The sequence below is a fragment of the Xyrauchen texanus genome, chromosome 18 (genome assembly GCF_025860055.1).
Source record: "Xyrauchen texanus isolate HMW12.3.18 chromosome 18, RBS_HiC_50CHRs, whole genome shotgun sequence".
Classification (NCBI taxonomy): domain Eukaryota; kingdom Metazoa; phylum Chordata; class Actinopteri; order Cypriniformes; family Catostomidae; genus Xyrauchen; species Xyrauchen texanus.
The window spans coordinates 40335975-40357080 of NC_068293.1; the positions used below are offsets into that span (position 1 = coordinate 40335975).

The following is a 21106-nucleotide window of genomic DNA, read 5'->3' on the forward strand; positions in this document are numbered from 1 at the left end:
AACATGAGCATTATCCCTGACATATAGAAAGTAAGGCCATTTCTTTTCCATACCTGCTTTAATTTTCACACATCACCCTTCTGTTTTTCATAGTAAACATGCTTATGCAATGATTCCCATAACAGGATGTTTGAGTGCTTATGAAAGCTGCCCAACCCTGATTTTTATTTGATGCTGAATTTGGGATATTGGTGAAGACAGCATTGTCCATTGAACTCACCAGCCCCCCTGTAATGTGGTCAGAGAGGGGGCACTTTTGAGCTGTACTTAATATAAGCTGCTTCCACATTGTCATTTGGACACATATGTTCTACAGCTTTGTGGGACAGTTTGATTTAATGGGATGCAAAAAAAAAACAAAAACAAAAAAACGGTAGATTCACATGTACTGAGCAAAAACCAGATGAGGGCAACGTTTTACAAGCTTAAAACATCCAACAAATCATTCCAGTGCTCATGTACTCAAGTAATGGGGAGCAATGTGGGTCTGTTACAAAACCTAGTGAGCTACCATTGTAGGCAACATTTTAATGCATCACAGGCCTTACTGGCCTTACCTAAGTCTGTTCCAAAAGATAGACAGCAGAATTATGCTGTGTTCTACACCTTTTTGTGCAAAATCCAAGGGTAGAATTGGCAGATACCAATGTCCATTATAAATCAAGTTGGCTATTTTACCCATTATTTGCTATGTATTTTTATCCTTACTAGAGTATCACGTTGTTAACTTAGCAACATACTATCATCAAACTGAAATCAATTGTACATGGATTCTTAGATGTGCTTTGCAATTATGATGCACAAAGTTGCTCCCAATTAAGTGGGTTCCAAAATTGTCACTTTTGAGGTTCCATTTCAGTTATGAGGCCAACTATGTTGGCCGAAGACAGCAAGACAGCTCACTGGGATTCAGATCAGACCCTTTGTTCAATGTGATTTACCGAAGTAGGGCTCGTTTGGGCAGCCCTTCAGTCTCACCCCCTTCGGACTGGTCTCAATCAGGAAATGTCTCACCAACTCATTAGTGACATCTCCAGCTGAAATAATGAAAAATAATTAAATAAATACAAATTAAGACAAGAACATATTTATATTTACTACAATTACCATATTTGTTTACATTTGCAATGCATTATTGTATTTAATACATATGCTACCAGTCAAAGTTTTGACACACTTGACTGAATTTGTTTCTCATGATCTTAAGAACTTTTTGATCTAGACTTTTATGCTAAATGGTGGAAATTAACTTTGAAGACAAATAAAAAAACTGTGCCTGCATATGAAATTCTTTATGAAACTAAAAGTTTGTTTTTTTAGATACTGTTTCAAAAAAATCTCAAGATGCACCTCATGGAGTGGATGAGTGTGTAGAGCCCTAGACAAGGGCGGTGACTTTGAAGAAGCTAAAATATAAGGCAGTTTTGATTTGTTTAACATTTTTGCTAAACCAAAGTGAGAACCGAAGGTCAGCCTGCTGCTCGTTTTCGATATACTAGGCCTCCTTGCTGGCTCAACACTGGTCTAGCTGGCGTGCTGCACTGGCAGACACATGGCCAGAAAACTGGGGAATACACAGTCTGCTTGAATTCCCTGTGAAGGAGGTGAGCCTTGTGCGAAGTGTCTGGACGTTCCATCACCCCGCAACGTGGGCAATTCGACTCCTAAAATGCGGCCTCTGCTTGGCAAAAACCAAGATTGTATCTCTCGTGAGTATCCTCACCCACAATGAATGGCGTACACGGAGGTACACACATCCTGAACGTCATCTTCATGTTGCCACTCTAAAGGGCTTTGGTGGGGTCACTAGTAACAACAAGGACTGAGACAAAATTTGTGTACTTGAAGTGAAGAAAATGGGATGGCACCAAGCAAATGCTTATATGGAGTCTGTGACATTGCTTCTTATTGGGCATCACTTAAGCGGCATCAACCAATAATTTGACGTGAATGCATAAGGATTCAGACCTTGTGTTCTCATGGCATCAGCTCTGACGCGGTATCGAAGTGGACTATGAAGGAAAAATCGCATACTTCCATTTGTGTTACTTCATAGTTTTAATGACTTTACTATTATGCAGAAGAAGAAAATACTAACAATAAAGGTATCGTATCGGTTACCTAACGTAACCTCGGTTCTCTCTAGATGAGGGAACGAGTATTGCGTAAGCTAGCTTACGCTACGGGAAAGATTCATCTTTTCTGAGATATTGAAGCCAAAAAATTATCCTTAATTTGTCAACGCAGTGCGGCAGCTGCAGACCTTGAGCGGGCTAGCTAGCGAGCTCATAGGTTGCTCTGTGGCAACTGCTGCAGCCTATAGACGAGCTTGGGCGAACTCGCATCCAATGAGAGGCGTCCGCACGCTCACTGCATCAAAGCCCGCCAAAATGGGCGTGACTAGAGTGCATATAAGCGTAGTTCGTAGGCTGGAACCCTGGTTTTCATTGACTGAAGCTGAAAAGTCACTGCGTGGCGCGAAGCACAGCCGGCTACGCAATACTCGTTCCCTCATCTAGAGAGAACCGAGGTTACGTTAGGTAACTGATACGTTCTCTTACGAGAGGTTCTCTCGTATTGCGTAAGCTAGCTTATGCTACGGGAACCCATTGTCAACACCGTGCGCGCCAAGCATCCACTGTATGAGCCCCAGGGAATGAAGGGGGGACCCGGGGGAGCCCTTATGAGTGGGGAAATAATATTTGGCCGGCAAGAATGCGGGTCATTGATTGTGTAAAACATAAGCACATGGTGGGAAGGGAACGACAGAGTGGCGGTGCCGGTCTGTGTGGAATGTGTCCCATCAGTGCAGCTCACCAGGGGAGCTGTAGCGTATTAAACCGCTAGTAGTTTTGCCTGCAGAGCGGGCACTTCCATATTGTAAAATCTGACAAAGGTGGAGGGGGAAGTCCATCCCGCTGCCACACATATGTCGTGAATGGAAATCCCGCTGGACCATGCCCACGAGGATGCCATGCCTCTAGTGGAGTGAGCCCTAATGCCCAACGGGCATGGCAGGTCTTTTGACGCGTATGCAGCAGCAATAGCGTCCACTATCCATCTAGATAGTGTCTGTTTCGAGGCGGCGAGACCTTTGGTGCGCCCTCCGAACGAAACGAAAAGCTGCTCAGAGCGTCTGAAAGCGGCGGAGCGCGCAGTATACAATCTCAGTGCTCTGACCGGGCAAAGGAGATTGGCGTCGTGTTCGCTATCGGGTGCTGGCAGTGCCGACAGGGAAATGACCTGTGCTCTGAAAGGAGTACCGATCACCTTGGGAACATAGCCGTGTCTAGGCTTTAAAATGACCTTGGAGTCACTTGGTCCAAACTCAAGACACCCAGCGCTGACAGACAGTGGTTCGAAAGGGGGGGCTTTCATAGTTTCGAGAACTATAGAAAGATCCCAGATAGGAACCGATGGGGGGCGCGGGGGGTTCATCCTTCTAGCTCCCCTGAGGAAGCGGATGACCAGCTCGTTTTTACCCCATGACTGGCCGTGCAGGGGTTCAGCGAACGCCGCAACGGCCGCCACATACACTTTGAGCGTGGATGGGGATCTGCCCTTATCCAGCAGCTCTTGTAGAAATACGAGCAGCGACGACACCCCACATGTCCGCGGGTCCAGGTCTCTGTCGGTGCACCATTTTGAGAACACAGACCATTTTGACGCATAGAGTCTTCTCGTGGAAGGGGCTCTAGCGTGTATGATGGTGTTTATTACTCCTTCTGGCAGAGCGACGGGTAGTCGTTGATCACCCACGCATGCAGCCCCAGCTCTGGGTGGGAATGCCAGATTGTGCCGCGAGCTTGAGAGAGGAGATATGCTCTCACTGGGATGGGCCACGGCGCTGTCAGTGACAGCTGCGTAAGCTCCGGGAACCATGTCTGATTCTCCCAACGCGGGGCTATGAGGAGCACCGAGTGACGCGTTTCCCTGATCCTCTGCATTACCTGTGGCAATAGCGAGATGGGAGGGAAGGCGAAAGCGGGCGTCTGGGCCAGTCCTGGGCCAGCGTGTCCTCGCTTCGAGAAAAATATTGGGCAGTGAGAGATCTCTTTGGACGCAAAGAGGTCTATCTCTGCTCTGCCGAATAGGTGCCATAACGTCTGGACTGTTTGAGCGTGCAGGGACCATTCCCCTGGGGAATATTGTCTCTGGACAGTCTGTCCGGGCCGTCGTTCAGGTGGCCTGGCACGCGCGTCGCCCTCAGCGAGCGCAGGTGGCACTGGGACCAACTCAGTATGCGTTTCGTCAGATGGAAGAGGTTCCTGGATCTGACACTGCCCTGACGGTTTAGGTAGGATACCACAGATCTGTTGTCCGAACGGACCAGGATGTGGTGACCCTGAATGACTGGGAGAAAGCGCACGAGCGCATACTCGACCGCTATCATTTCCAGACAATTTATGTGAAGGAGCTTTTCCTGAACTGACCATAGGCCGAAAACCGGAGAGCCCTCGCGAGACCGCGCCCCAACCCGTGTTGGACGCGTCTGTCGAGATGACTTTTCGGCGAGATACAGCTCCCATTGTCACTCCCCGCTGATACCATTCGGCCACTGTCCAGGGCTGCAGAGCTGATATACAGGTCTGAGTCACCTTGATGGGCTGGCGGCCTGTGGCCCAAGCCCGGCGAGACGCGCGGTGTTTAGCCAATGCTGAAGCGGGCGATGTGCAGTAAACCCAGCTGAAGTACTGCTGCGGCTGAGGCCATGTAACCTAGCACTCTCTGCAATTTCTTCAGAGGCGTGAGGCTGTTCATCTGAAAAGATGCGGCTAGTCGCTGAACACGGCGTCGCGCGCTGTGTAGATAAGCGAGCCGTCATTGCCACGGAGTCTAGTTCTATTCCCAGGAAGGAAATGGTCTGACTGGGCTGTAGTGAGCTCTTGGTCCAATTGACTGCAAGATCCAAACTGTTCAGATGGCTGAGGAGAACTGCTCTGTGAGACAGAAGCTCCATATGTGACTGAGCCATAATCAGCCAGTCGTCCAAATAGTTCAGAATTCGCAAATCCTGACTCCGCAGGGGTGCGAGCGCCGCATCCATGCACTTCGTGAAAGTACGGGGTGCTAAGGACAGGCCGAACGGAAGGACGGTGTATTGATAAACCTGGCCGTCCAAGGCGAATCTCAAGAATGGCCTGTGACGGGGATTTATCTGAATCTGAAAGTATGCATCTTTCAGATCGAGAGAAATAAACCAGTCCCCCTGGCGCATCATGCGCGAGGAGTTTCCTGATTGTAAGCATTTTGAACAGTCTTTTTGCAAGCACCTTGTTCAAAACCCTGAGATCTAATATGGGTCTGAGGCCGCCGTCTTTCTTGGGAACAAGAAAATAACGGCTGTAAAGCCCCGACTTCGCTCAGAGAGGGTGGCACTTTTTCTATGGCCCTTTTGCACAGAAGGTTTGCTATTTCTGAACGAAGCATGCACGCTGCTTCCGTGTTCACAGTGGTTTCGAGCAGCTCTGAAGCGAGGAGGGCGGCGATCGAACTGTAGCAAATAGCCCTGTTGTATTGTGCTTAACACCCACTTGGATATCCCTGGAATAGCTTCCCACGCTTTGAAGCGTAACGCTAGAGGGTGAATGGCCAATTCAGCTCTGATTGCCGCACACAGAGCTGAACAAAATGTGTGAGCGCGTTTAGTGTGTTCACGCATGATTGCTCGCGAGACAGCATGAACAGGCTGTTTTGTGAGTGACTTCCGATTGGAATGAATGGGGAAAGAGTCACATCTGTTACGTGATGCGCAAGCATAGTCATGGGCACGGGACTTACACACAGAGGAATGTTTGCTGGCCGTGTAACAGAGCGGGCAGAGAATGGGCGCACGCACGCATTTGTGGGCGCCTTCATTGACTCTGACGCTCGAGCGGTTCAGTAACCGCTTTATGTGAGCGTGCTCTGGTGGGGACACGAGACATGCAGTGCTTGTGTGCAGAAGTGAACACTGGATTGTGGGCACATTTTCTACACATAGGGCTGGTCGGTGTGACAGAGCCGGGCAGAGAATGGGCGCCATGACGCATTTGTGAGCGCTTCATTGACTCTGATGCTCGAGCGGTTCATAACCGCTTTATGAGAGCGATGCTCTAATAGAGGCGCTGGGATGTGTTATGCTTGTGTGTAGGGGCGAACACTGGGTTGTGGGCACTTTTTCTACACATAAGACATGTTTGCTCTTTACAAGATTTATTTTGGTCGCCGTGAAAACGGCGTTTGAGTGCAGGCAAGCGGGCAGTGTCACCGGCTTGTTGGCTGCTAAATTCACCACTGTAGTAGCCTGAGAGAAGGGGACTGACAGGGGGCAAAGCTTTGATGGTGGTCCGGCAAGTGTCTCTCGGTCACAGTCAGCGAGGCCATGCACTTCCCTAGAGCTTGGGCTGCAGCTTTGGTAGCGCGAAGGGCGAGGTCTGTTGCGCTTCGTTGATCAGTAACAGCCTCTGGGTGCCTGCCTTTCTCATCCCACTCCCGAAGAAGGTCTGCTTGTAGGATCTGTAAAACGGCCATTGAGTGCAGAGCAGATGCGGCTTGGCCGGCGGCGGAATAGGCGCGGCCAACATAGGCGGAAGTCGCTCTGCAGGCCTTAGACGGGAGCACAGGCTTGGAACGCCATCTCGCGGAGGGCGGACAAAGGTGTGCTGCTACCGAGTCCTCGACCGGGGGATGGAGGAGTAGCCTCTCTCAGTGGCGCCGTCCACCGACGCGAGAGAGGTGGAGACGTGGAAGCGGGTCCTGGCTGAAAAGGAGCGTTCCACGACTTTGCAAGCTCCGTATGTAATTCCGGCAGGAAGGGAGCGGCCCGGGCCGCGGGTGTAGAGCGGCGATGGCTTTGAAGAAAGCAGCCGTCGAGTCTGTTGGGTGCCTGCTCAGGGGCGGTGACCACTCGAGCCCGAGGCGGTCGACGGCCTGTGTGAGGAGGCGTGTTAACTCCCTTCGACTCGGCGCGGGTCCTGCTGGATTCCTGGGCCGAGGAGGAGGCTTGGGAGCCTGACCACTCCTCGCTGTCTGAAGCCATGATGGAACAGCGGCCCTTATCCTCCGCCTCGTCATCCGAGATGGCAGCAGTGCGGCCGCTCGGCGGCAACTGCGCTGGCCCCGGGGCGGGGAGGGTGAAAGCGATGCTCGAGGGAGAGGCTCGGCGAGGCAGTCGCTTCAACCACAGTTTCCGGCAGCCTTTGTGAGCGGCGCTTCTTCCTGCGCAGCTGAAGGTAAGGCGGCACGGCGGTTTCTGCTTTGAGCGCTCGAGTCGAGCCCGCAGGGTCGACATCGGTAGCTCCTCGCAGAAATCGCATCCGCCCTCAGTGAGGGCGAGCTCTGCGTGCCCCAGTCCCAGGCAGAGAGCGCAGATGATGTGGCGGTCTCCTGTGCTGAGAAGGGCGCGACATGAGGCGCAAGTGGAGCGAGGCATCTTGAAAAAGACGCTCGTACTCTTTTGTGAATAGTTCGTGAGAACTAGCTTGCTGAATAAAAGGATACGTCGTCGGATGGCGTAGCTCGCAGGATGGCTGAAGGTGGCTGAGACGGCCGGCTTCTTCTAGCGCTGTCCACGCTTGCTTGATGCCCCTCGAACGGTGACGCGGCTTCCAGGTCAGCGATGCGAAGAGCTTCGCTGAAGAGATGAAAATCAGGGTTCCAGCCTACGAACTACGCTTATATGCACTCTAGTCACGCCCATTTTGGCGGGCTTTGATGCAGTGAGCGCACGGACGCCTCTCATTGGATGCGAGTTCGCCCAAGCTCGTCTATAGGCTGCAGCAGTTGCCACAGAGCAACCTATGAGCTCGCTAGCTAGCCCGCTCAAGGTCTGCAGCTGCCGCACTGCGTTGACAATGGATACAAAAATTAAGGATAATTTTTTGGCTTCAATATCTCAGAAAAGATGAATCTTTCCCGTAGCTAGCTTACGCAATACGAGAGAACCTCTCGTAAGAGAACATCAGGAAGCATTGCATGCATTGAAGTGTGTGTATTTGAGTGTGTGTTAGAGGTCTGCATGGGCCTTTAAATGAAACTCGAACTCAACCCGTAACCATGTGGCCCAACCCTACCCGGCCTGAAAGATATCGTCGGATTATAAGCCTGAACCCGACCCAAAGTCGAAATTGCTCTTGGAAATTGATCTTTATAATTTCTTCTCCTAGAAAGTACTGTTGCAATAGGCAATTTTTTTAATGTAAGCATATAGGCAAAATTTGTGGCAATATTGAAACAGTAAACATATAGTTTGAACAAGGCACGGCAGCCCCTTAGTACAGTAGAGCAGAAGGGAAGATAAAGCATAGCCTTACGTTTATGTGCTGAAACTTTGCTTGGTGCAGAACAATCTGAAATAACCTGAAACAATGCAACAGTCCCCTCTATGCAGCCTAAACTTGATCAGAACATTGGATCTTTGTGACATACTTTGAAGTTATTTTTAACTTGACACAGTGTTTATAATGTGCCTGTTCTGTCGCGTCACTGAAGAAACAGCGAGAAGTGGTGCAGCAGTCAAAGACATTCATCCAACATGTGTTTAAATAGGAAAAAAAGGGGAAAAAAGAACAGATGCGTGCAAAAACACATTCATTGTGAACAGCCCCTAATTCGTCCATTCGCACGTGTCTGTGAGTGAGAGCGTGTGCGAGAAACAAGTTCGGCAGGCCTGTTTAATTTTTCATTCATAACAAACCCAAACCCGACCTGAACCCTAAGTCATACTTGAAAAACTGACCCGTCGGGCCCAGATCGGGTTGCAGACCTCTAGTGTGTGTGTGTGTCTGCTGTGGACAGCACTGGATTATGAACCAGGCACGGACTCCTGTCTGGAATACATTTGGCAAATTATTATCTGCATGGCGAGGGGAGGCACATTAAATACCTTTCTTTGTAGGCTGCAAGGTTGGAGGCGGTGAGGCAACTTTCATGGCCAAGCCGTAGGCACCCCTGAAAGAGTGACTGTCCCGAATGACAAAGGCTCCAGGCTCTTGATCCTTCAGCATATTGATCGCTAGCACGGAAAAAGAAAGACAGAGTTGTTTTAAAGACTCCGTGCAGTAAAAGTGCATTTTCAAAATTTAGTTATGACTGAAATCAGATCTTTTAAATTAAGATCTGTCCTTTGACAGATGAGTTTGTCTCAGCTATGCTCATATTCAGAGAAAAAGGACTATGAATGACAAAACCAACAAAAACTTTGATACCAATTGAACATTGGTGTAGCTAGTGTGTTTTGCATTTGTAGGAAAGAATAACCAAATAAAAATAATAATAAAACAATTATAATAAATAAAATGTTGAAAAATGCTAAAATGCTAAATAAAAAAAAGGGACGAGCCTTTCAATATGTCACAACTTCTGCATTTGTCAAGCAATTACATGAGCTATTTAATTGGACCAGAATTGTGGCTGCCTTGTAAGATATAATATGTTAACAAATTGCTGCAGTTTAACACATACAGAGACAAAAAGTGAGATAGGGAAACCCTAACTAAAGAAGTTTATTTGTTATTGTTACAGCATGTTAACGAGGCAACAGATGCAGGTGTTTGCTAGATTTAACTATGCACATATGCCGAACGGTGTGTGTTGACACTGCATGTGCTTGTTTTTAACAAAAGTCTCCAGCACAGATGATCTAATCCAGTAACAGCATGGAGGAGAACCAGATACGAAGACCAACAGCAACTGACCTCGTATAAGGTGGTTTGGGACATATTTTACTGTTTATGGGAGTTGTGAGCCCCAGTTCTCGGTTTAAATATAGATTAATTAACCTCGAAGTGCACATACTGCACCCTTACCTTGATCTCTGGAGATATCTGGTTTATACCACAATTTGGACGTGTCCTGCACAAACTTTACATTCATCCTTGTCTCCGGACTTCCATCTGGAAAATATTAATAAATTAAAAACTGTTATAGAGCACAACAGTGCCAGCCCACTTTTTCAGTCTCTTGTTTCAGATGTTTTTTCCCATTTATTTCTTCCATAGGAATTTCATAAACTCCTTCATAAAAGAGTTTTAAGCTGTGAAACAAACCAACCAGCTCCGAGGTGAATCGCAACTTTACCAAATTTGATTTGAAGATAAACTTATTTGAAAATCTGAGACTGTGTACATACCATATTTTATGAGGGAATTAACTATAATCCAATGATGTGTTGCAAATTACATAATTAAAATAGAAATGTCAGAAAAATATAAAATTATTTTAAAAAAGGACACTGAAATAAAGTGGACTGAAGGCTTCAACAGAAGCATATACCATTGATTAAAAACATTGGAGCTCACATTAGGTCTGCTTTTAAAGGTTTACAAGTTTTATAAAGGTTTCTAAGTATTATATGTAATAATCAATTCCCCCAAGGAAAAAAAATATACAACACAATAATCCCACATTCATGGCTTCTTATCAAATTAATAACTGAATCGAAATTGATTTTTGATATGAGTTTAAATTATGTATTATGTGAGAAGAAAATTACCATCTGATGGCTCATTATACCATTATTGCACAATTAATAGACAAAAAGATAAACAAATGGACATGCATTTTGATTTGAGTAGAAATTATTTGGTTAGCTGACTTGAAGAGATAGCAGAGCGATAAGCAAATTAGTAAAGATGACACTATACCCGGATGCCCAGTAAATCATCACTTTATACCTGGATGTGTGGGCTGGGATTCCTGAAGCACTAAGTAGAACATTAGCAGCACTTAAGTTAAGCTTAAGCTAAGTAATTTGTAAAAACGTTTGTAAATTAACAAGAGCATTGAACTGCTCTTAAGTCCATTAACTGCAACTTAAACATATCTTTCTGGCATCTTTCACAGTTTATCAAAGACAATGGGACATTTAATAAATTGTATTAATATATTTTGATTATTTGAAAAGCCATTATTTGAAAGCCATTGTAAACTATTTCAGAGGATCAAAAAAAATACTGAAAAAATTGCTATCAATAAGCAGTCTCCACAGTCTGCGCATGCGACGAGAAAGCTCTAAATTTACAAGACACATAAACAGTATAATGTTTTATAAGCCTTCTTTGATAAGCATAATTGTAATGGCAATAGAAAGGTGACATGTTCTTATTAAACAGATTATTTAAAAAGACATGCCTAATCAGGCTAATCAAGCTTCCGAGAGGGATAAAGGCCGACTGCGGACGGTGGTGCGACAGAGAATAAGCCTATACAGGCAACTGGCCATCACATGTGTGTGTGTTTGTGTCTTTTGGCTTAAGTTCTTAATTAAATATCATTTATATTGTCAAGCCGGTTCTCGCCTCCTCCTTTCCATTAATCCCTTTACACACACTAAAAGCAGTTAGATGAATTTTATTTAATTGAATTCTACTTCTTTAAATTCTAATTCGAAAAATTTGCATCATGTTTGTTAACACAAGATTCTAACTGGCTTTCAAAAGTCAGTCTAAGTTCAGCTCTGAATGGTCTCTAGTGGTTTTTATCTTCAGTAAGTCTTACCGCACATGTTGAGTTTGGAAAAATCAGGCAGGGTGTTAAAGAAATGGACGCTTGGAGTGCTACCACCACTGGACATCGGTGAGGACATCTTCCCATTGAGCGTTCCGTAGGACAGGCCACCACCATTGGAGCGTTCGCCACCGGACATGCATCTCTTCTCTGGAAGCTGAGGTTGCAGGGCAGGACTGCCCTGTCTGAAACCCACTTCATCTATGTAACTGGCTGGAGAAACAGGGAAAGATGGTGTGGAGGGTGGTTGATACCCGGAGGAGCTGCTCTGGCGCGACAGGGCTCCGTGCCTCTCGTCTGGAGTGGTGTAGCCACTGTACATTGGGTGCCTGTCCAGACTGGGGCTTCCCGGGGTCACATGTGTTATCGATGGGTGCCCCCCCATAACTGGGCTGCCCTGACTAGGATGTGTTAAGGAGGAGTGCCTGCTCAGGATGGGGCTGCCCTGATTGGGTTGTGTAACGGATGGTTGTCTACTCAAAACCGGGCTGCTTTGGTTGGGCAGAATGACCGGCTGATTCAAGGACGGTTGACGGTTGAGGACTGGACTGCTTTGGACAGCTTGTTGTCCTATTGGCTGTCGGCTGAGAATCGGACTATTGTGAGAGCCTTGGTATTGTCTGGAAAGCATCGGACTGCTCTGTGTTCCTTGGGACACCATAGTGTGTCTCCCATGCATGGGACTACCAGCCAGCCCTGGAGGGTGGCCGTTAGATGGGATTGGCTGTCGGACCAAAATAGGGCTCTCTTGATTGGCTATTTTGTGCTGAATGCCATGACTGGATGCCACATCGGGCAGGACATTTTGGTGTCTCATGCCAGGGCTCCCAGTGATTGGCTGAATGGTTGTTGCGGTATTGTTTTGTATGGTTTCAGGCAGGGAAGGTCTAAGATCGGGAGTGATGTAGCTACCCAACATGCTGCTAGATGTGGGGTAGGAGGGTGTGGGCATTCGGTATGTGCTTTCAGAGGGCTGGGAGTGAAATACGGAGTCGGCAGCAGCCTGAGACAAATAATTAATCCCCACGCCACTATCAGCCAGCATGCTTTCACTGAAAGAATAGAAACAAAGATATGATAATTAAAATCAGATTTAGTGTGTGTGATCTGAACTGCATAAATGTCTACTGCTGTTTTTACTGCTTCCGGTAAATGAATGTCATTCCGCTGAATGTCATTCATTTCCAAAGAAGATTCGAATGAGGGCTGCAAGGAGTTCCAACTTTCAGCAGATGTGGGGAATATTTCACTTTTTGTGACTAGACAGTATGAGAACATTTGTAAAGTATTCTAATTAAAATTATTTACAGAGATGAAAAATAATCAAACATTTTTTTCCTTCTATTTTTTCCAAAATATCTAAAAAAAAAAAATCAGAATGGATGAATATAAATCAAGGAGTCAGAAATTATCATTTACATTGCAAATATATCATAAAATACTTTTTAAATGTGTAAATGTGTCATTTATTTGCATGGCTCCACTTGCCAAACCATATTTCAATCATATCTGAGTTTTTTCTTAAACTTCAGGGCTTTTGGCTCTGTGGATTTTTAGAAAATTTCTAGAAAGGTTTTTAAACTCTCACTACTTTTAGTCTTTTATTTGTCTACTAACATTGTATGCACATGCATCATGTAGAGATTTATGCAAATTTGTTTCTAAAAGTCATGAAAATTCCCACCACAGTGTAATTTCCAGCAAATCTCAAATTCTGTATTGTGCTTAATAGAATTCTGTGGTGGAAATGACAGCGATGGAAATTACATTTTAAAGACTCCTTTGTTTTGGTATGGCTAATTTTGTCGCTAACATATTCTAAATCTTAAATACACACTACTGAGTAATATTTTCACACTTTTTTTGCACAGTTTGAAAAAATGAAAAATATTCTGCTCACAATTAATATACAGTATATATATATTTTTTAAACATCACATATCTCATATTTAATCTAAAGCATACTCTTCACTAATACTTTTGTCAACTTGGTTAATAAGTACTGCGGTGAGCAGGGCGGGCCGAGCGGCGACTGGACAGAGCGAGGCAGGGAAGATAAGTGGTAAATGAGTTTCACCTGTGTGCCACACCGGTATCGCGCTCCAGTGAGCGGTGGCAGGAGTATTTAAGGAGGAGACAGCAGCAGATGGAGAGAGAGATGTGTGTGTGTGTTTGGTGCATCTGTGGGAAAGCAGCATGTGAAGTTGTTTTATGTTATGTTTAAGATATAAATGTCTACGTGTTTGTTAAGCTGGTCCCAACTTCCTCCTTTCCCATCCTTAAATTGTTACACTGGTGCTGAAACCCGGGAAGGAGGAAAATGGTACCAGCTTGACAAACATGTAGACATTTATTTCTTAAACATATGCCAAGACGCCGCTCGGCACAGCCCTGCTCACCATAAGTACACTAACTTTTGAGAGAACTTGATTGGGGCAAAATTGTTTGGTGTGGTGGACTATTGGACAGTTGAAAGAAATCTTTTTCACACAATAAATATTGAAATTATTTATTTCACTCCTTATTAAATTCTCATACATTTAAGCATGTAGTTATTTTTATTTTGTTAACAGATTTTCATAGTTTAATATTGAAAGTCTGGGTCTAAAAAATGTTTAATGTTAATGTTCAATGTCTGAAATGTTTCGCATGATCTCAAAAATGTTTTGATCTGAAGGCGTATGTTTAAATGTTTGAAATCATTTTTGTAGTCAAAAATAAAATTGTGCCACCATATTAATTAATTTAATTATAAAACTAAAATGTAATAAAAAAAAAGTTTTTGAAATTGATGACTTGGACCAAATAACAAAGAAAAGCAGCCAATAAGTGCCCAACATAGATGGAAACTCCTTCAATACTGTTTAAAAAGCATCTCAGGGTGATACCTCAAGAAGTTGGTTCATGTCAAAAGTTCATGTCTGCAAATTCTAGGCAAAGTGTGACTACTTTGAAGATGCTAAAATATAACACAGTTCTGATTTATTTTGGATTTTGTATATATATAAAGCTGCCTTAAAATAAAACACCAGTGTGTGTGTCACTTACACTGCATCTAGGCCCTGTATGGGGCTGCTGGAGGAAAGAGGAGTGTTGAGGGTGTGAGGCAGTCCAGCAGAGGGAGCTAAGATGTCGCTGTCATATGCTGGGGACACGCGCGAAGCTGGTGGCCCTCCTGCCACTGATGCGGCTTTAGCCACTGACTCCACATAGCTACGAGGCTCTGCAAAAGAGAAAAAGAGAGAAATACCTGTAATCATAAGTATTCAGAGAATTTCTAACCCTCTAACTCCATTTATAAACAGTAAAAAGGACAGATATAATAAGGATACCTAAAGAGTATCTTAAGGATATCTAGCCCTGACAAAAGTTAGTAGTATCAAATAAAGCTAAACAAAATGCTTGTTACTGTATTATTGTAGTTATATTTTAAGAAATGTTTATTTTTTTTTAAATCTTACACAATGTATAACATACATATATATATATATATATATATATATATATATATATATATATATATACACTGCCTGGCCAAAAATAAGTCGCATACTCTAATATTTATTTGGACTGCCTTTAGCTTTGATTATGGCTCATATTTGTCATGGCATTGTTTCGACAGCCTTTTGCACTGTCACAATATTTCTTTCCATCCAGAGGTGCATTACTATTTGGCAGAGATCTTGTATTGATCATGGGAGAGTCGAACCACTCCGTAAAGTCTTCTCCAGTACATCCCAAAGACTTCCAGTGGGGTTAAGGTCAGGACTCTGTAGTAGACGATAGTGGCCAACTCTAGCTCCCTGAACCACTTTTGTCATCCTTGAATATGCCCGTGCCATCAGGGAAGAAAAAAATCAATGTATGAGATAACGTATCGGTTACCTAACGTAACCTCGGTTCTCTCTAGATGAGGGAACGAGTATTGCGTAAGCTAGCTTACGCTACGGGAAAGATTCATCTTTTCTGAGATATTGAAGCCAAAAAATTATCCTTAATTTTTGTATCCATTGTCAACGCAGTGCGGCAGCTGCAGACCTTGAGCGAGCTAGCTAGCGAGCTCATAGGTTGCTCTGCGGCAACTGCTGCAACCTATAGACGAGCTTGGGCGAACTCGCATCCAATGAGAGGCGTCCGCGCGCTCACTGCATCAAAGCCCGCCAAAATGGGCGTGACTAGAGTGCATATAAGCGTAGTTCAGTAGGCTGGAACCCTGGTTTTCATTGACTGAAGCGAAAAGTCGCCGTGGCGCTGAAGCACGGCCGGCTACGCAATACTCGTTCCCTCATCTAGAGAGAACCGAGGTTACATTAGGTAACCGATACGTTCTCTTACGAGAGGTTCTCTCAGTATTGCGTAAGCTTACGCTCACGGGAACCCATTGTCAACGCCGTGCGCGCCAAGCATCCACTGTATGAGCCCCAGGGAATTAAGGGGGACCCGGGGAGCCCTTATGAGTGGGGAAATAATATTTGGCCGGCAAGAATGCGGGTCATTGATTGTGTAATACATAAGCACATAGTAGGACGGGAACGACAGAGCGGCGGTGCCGGTCTGTGTGGAATGTGTCCCATCAGTGCAGCTCACCAGGGGAGCTGTAGCGTATTAAACCGCTAGTAGTTTTGCCTGCAGAGCGGGCACTTCCATATTGTAAAATCTGACAAAGGTGGAGGGGAAGTCCATCCCGCTGCCACACATATGTCGTGAATGGAAATTCCGCTGGACCATGCCCACGAGGATGCCATGCCTCTAGTGGAGTGAGCCCTAATGCCCAACGAGCATGGCAGGTCTTTTGACGCGTATGCAGCAGCAATAGCATCCACTATCCATCTAGATAGTGTCTGTTTCGAGGCGGCGAGACCTTTGGTGCGCCCTCGAACGAAACGAAAAGCTGCTCGGAGCGTCTGAAAGCAGCGGAGCGCGCAGTATACAATCTCAGTGCTCTGACCGGGCAAAGGAGATTGGCGTCGCGTTCGCTATCCGGTGCTGGCAGCGCCGATAGGGAAATGACCTGTGCTCTGAAAGGAGTACCGATCACCTTGGGAACATAGCCGTGTCTAGGCTTTAAAATGACCTTGGAGTCACTTGGTCCAAACTCAAGACACGCAGCGCTGACAGACAGCGCGTGAAGGTCTCCCACACGCTTGACTGATGACAGGGCAGTCAGAAAAACGGTTTTGAGTGAAAGGTATTTCAAATCCACGGATTGAAGTGGTTCGAAAGGGGGCTTTCATAGTTTAGAGAATTATAGAAAGATCCCAGATAGGAACCGATGGGGGCGCGGGGTTCATCCTTCTAGCTCCCCTGAGGAAGCGGATGACCAGCTCGCTTTTACCCCATGACTGGCCGTGCAGGGTTCAGCTGAACGCCGCAACGGCCGCCACATACACTTTGAGCGTGGATGGGGATCTGCCCTTATCCAGCAGCTCTTGTAGAAATACGAGCAGCGACGACACCCCACATGTCCGTGGGTCCAGGTCTCTGTCGGTGCACCATTTTGAGAACACAGACCATTTTGACGCATAGAGTCTTCTCGTGGAAGGGGCTCTAGCGTGTATGATGGTGTTTATTACTCCTTCTGGCAGAGCGACGGGTAGTCGTTGATCACCCACGCATGCAGCCCCAGCGCTCTGGGTGGGGATGCCAGATTGTGCCGCGAGCTTGAGAGAGGAGATCTGCTCTCACTGGGATGGGCCACGGCGCTGTCAGTGACAGCTGCGTAAGCTCCGGGAACCATGTCTGATTCTCCCAACGCGGGCTATGAGGAGCACCAAGTGACGCTGCTTCCCTGATCCTCTGCATTACCTGTGGCAATAGCGAGACGGGAGGGAAGGCGTAAGCGGGCGCCTGGGCCAGTCCTGGGCCAGCGCGTCCTCGCTCGAGAAAAATATTGGGCAGTGAGAGTTCTCTTTGGACGCAAAGAGGTCTATCTCTGCTCTGCCGAATAGGTGCCATAACGCCTGGACTGTTTGAGCGTGCAGGGACCATTCCCCTGGGGGAATATTGTCTCTGGACAGTCTGTCCGGGCCGCCGCTCAGGTGGCCTGGCACGCGCGTCACCCTCAGCGAGCGCAGGTGGCACTGGGACCAACTCAGTATGCGTTTTGTCAGATGGAAGAGGTTCCTGGATCTGACACCGCCCTGACGGTTTAGGTAGGATACCACAGATCTGTTGTCCGAACGGACCAGGACGTGGTGACCCTGAATGACCGGGAGAAAGCGCACGAGCGCGTACTCGACCGCTATCATTTCCAGACAATTTATGTGAAGGAGCTTTTCCTGAACTGACCATAGGCCGAAAACCGGAGAGCCCTCGCGAGACCGCGCCCCAACCCGTGTTGGACGCCGTCTGTCGAGATGACTTTTCGGCGAGATACAGCTCCCATTGTCACTCCCCGCTGATACCATTCGGCCACTGTCCAGGGCTGCAGAGCTGATATGCAGGTCTGAGTCACCTTGATGGGCTGGCGGCCTGTGGTCCAAGCCCGGCGAGACGCGCGGTGTTTAGCCAATGCTGAAGCGGGCGATGTGCAGTAAACCCAGCTGAAGTACTGCTGCGGCTGAGGCCATGTAACCTAGCACTCTCTGGAATTTCTTCAGAGGCATGAGGCTGTTCATCTGAAAAGATGCGGCTAGTCGCTGAACACGGCGCGCGCGCTGTGTAGATAAGCGAGCCGCCATTGCCACGGAGTCTAGTTCTATTCCCAGGAAGGAAATGGTCTGACTGGGCTGTAGTGAGCTCTTGGTCCAATTGACTGCAAGACCCAAACTGTTCAGATGGCTGAGGAGAACTGCTCTGTGAGACAGAAGCTCCATATGTGACTGAGCCATAATCAGCCAGTCGCCCAAATAGTTCAGAATTCGCAAACCCTGACTCCGTAGGGGTGCGAGCGCCGCATCCATGCACTTCGTGAAAGTACGGGTGCTAAGGACAGGCCGAACGGAAGGACGGTGTATTGATAAACCTGGCCGTCAAGGCTAATCTCAAGAATGGCCTGTGACGGGATTTATCTGAATCTGAAAGTATGCATCTTTCAGATCGAGAGAAATAAACCAGTCCCCTGGCGCACATGCGCGAGGAGTTTCCTGATTGTAAGCATTTTGAACGGTCTTTTGCAAGCACCTTGTTCAAAACCCTGAGATCTAATATGGGTCTGAGGCCGCCGTCTTTCTTGGGAACAAGAAAATAACGGCTGTAAAGCCCCGACTCGCTCAGAGAGGGTGGCACTTTTCTATGGCCCTTTGCACAGAAGGCTTGCTATTTCTGAACGAAGCATGCACGCTGCTTCCGTGTTCACAGTGGTTTCGAGCCGGCTCTGAAGCGAGGGGGCGGCGATCGAACTGTAGCAAATAGCCCTGTTGTATTGTGCTTAACACCCACTTGGATATCCCTGGAATAGCTTCCCACGCTTTGAAGCGTAACGCTAGAGGGTGAATGGCCAATTCGCTCTGATTGCCGCACACAGAGCTGAACAAAATGTGTGAGCGCGTTTAGTGTGTTCATGCATGATTGCTCGCAGACAGCATGAACAGGCTGTTTTGTGAGTGACTTCCTGATTGGAATGAATGGGGAAAGAGTCACATCTGTTACGTGATGCGCAAGCATAGTCATGGGCACGGACTTACACACAGAGGAATGGTTGCTGGCCGTGTAACAGAGCGGGCAGAGAATGGGCGCCACGACGCATTTGTGGGCGCATTTATTGACTCTAGCGCCGAGCGGTTCAGTAATCGCTTTATGTGAGCGTGCTCTGGTGGGGACACGAGACATGCAGTGCTTGTGTGCAGAAGTGAACACTGGATTGTGGGCACATTTTCTACACATAGGGCTGGTCGTGTGACAGAGCGGGCAGAGAATGGGCGCACGACGCATTTGTGGGCGCTTTCATTGACTCTGACGCCGAGCCGTTCAGTAATCGCTTGTGCGAGAGCGTGCTCTGATAGGGGCACGGGATGTGTTATGCTTGTGTGTAGGGGCTGAACACTGGGTTGTGGGCACTTTTTCTACACATAAGACATGTTTGCTCTTTACAAGATTTATTTGGGTCGCCGTGAAAACGGCGCTTGAGTGCAGGCAAGCGGGCAGTGTCACCGGCTTGTTGGCTGCTAAATTCACCACTGTAGTAGCCTGAGAGAAGGGACTGACAGGGGTAAAGCTTTGACAGTGGTCCGCCGCGGCGGACTGAGCCGCCGCTTGTTCAACACAGTTAGGAAGACTTCGGCTGCTCGGTTTCAGCGCTACCTTAGATCGAGGCCCGCGGGGCGGCGTCTGCGGCGTTGTCTGAGCGCCGATCGAGGGCGGCCGCCCTGTCGACGCTGAGAAGTCTGAGATTGTTGAACTGGGCGCTGTGAAGAGGCTCGTGCAGGAGGCTGATCACGTGAGCGCCTGCAGAGGAGCTTAGCGCGACGCCGCAGGAAGAGGTTCATGGCTTGGGTGGCTTTCTGGACTTCTGAGAAGCGGTCAACAATGCCACTCACCGCGGAGCCGAAGAGACCGGTCGGAGAGAGCGGTGCGTTGAGGAACGTGGAGCTTCTGCTTCTCCCATGTCGGCTAGTGTTAGCCATAAGTGTCTCTCGGTCACAGTCAGCGAGGCCATGCACTTCCCTAGAGCTTGGGCTGCAGCTTTGGTAGCGCTAAGGGCGCAGGTCTGTCGCGCCAGAGATCAGTAACAGCCTCTGGGTGCCTGCCTTTCTCATCCCACTCCCGAAGAAGGTCTGCTTGTAGGATCTGTAAAACGCCATTGAGTGCAGAGCAGATGCGGCTTGGCCGGGCGGCGGAATAGGCGCGCCAACATAGGCGGAAGTCGCCTGCAGGCCTTAGACGGGAGCACAGGCTTGGAACGCCATCTCGCGGAGGGCGGACAAAGGTGTGCTGCTACCGAAGTCCTCGACCGGGGATGGAGGAGTAGCCTCTTCAGTGGCGCCGCCCACCGACGCCAGAGAGGTGGAGACGCGTGAACGGGTCCTGGCTGAAAAAGGAGCTGCTCCACGACTTTGCAAGCTCCGTATGTAATTCCGCAGGAAGGCAGCGCCCGGCCGCGGGTGTAGAGCGGCGATGGCTTTGAAGAAAGCAGCCGCCGAGTCTGTTGGGTGCCTGCTCAGGGGCGGTGACCACTCGAGCCCGAGGCGGTCGACGGCCTGTGTGAGGAGGCGTGTTAACTCCCCTTCGACCCGGCGCTGGTCCTGCTGGATTCCTGGGCTGAGGAGGAGGCTTGGGAGCCTGTCCACTCCTCGCTGTCCGAGCCATGATGGAACAGCGGCCCTTATCCTCCGCTCGTCATCCGAGATGGCAGCAGTGCGGCCGCCGGCGGCAACTGCGCGTCCCGGGGCGGGGAGGGTGAAAGCGATGCTCGAGGGAGAGGCTCGGCGAGGCAGACGCTTCAACCACAGTTTCCGGCAGCCTTTGTGAGTGGCGCTTCTTCCTGCGCGGCTGAGGGTAAGGCGGCGCGGCGGTTTCTGCTTTGATCGCTTCGAGTCGAGCCCGCAGGGTCGACATCGGTAGCTCCTCGCGAGAATCGCATCCGCCCTCAGTGAGGGCGAGCTCTGCGTGCCCCAGTCCCAGGCAGAGAGCGCAGATGATGTGGCGGTCTCCTGTGCTGAGAAGGGCGACATGAGGCGCA

The 21106-nt window shown here is 48.0% G+C and overlaps 1 protein-coding gene across 8 annotated transcripts in view; it reads right to left on the minus strand.

Moving 5' to 3' along the window:
* Window positions 1-21106, minus strand: part of tns1b (tensin 1b) — a 343137-nt gene that overhangs the window by 13148 nt on the left and 308883 nt on the right. For all 8 annotated transcript variants that reach the window (XM_052147959.1, XM_052147963.1, XM_052147962.1 and 5 more), the window contains 5 exons: window positions 14536-14710; window positions 11479-12539; window positions 9789-9875; window positions 8867-8995; window positions 942-1037 (listed from right to left, as the gene is read on the minus strand). In XM_052147959.1, the coding sequence (XP_052003919.1) occupies window positions 942-1037; window positions 8867-8995; window positions 9789-9875; window positions 11479-12539; window positions 14536-14710 (1548 nt within the window). The remainder of the gene's footprint in view (window positions 1-941; window positions 1038-8866; window positions 8996-9788; window positions 9876-11478; window positions 12540-14535; window positions 14711-21106) is intronic.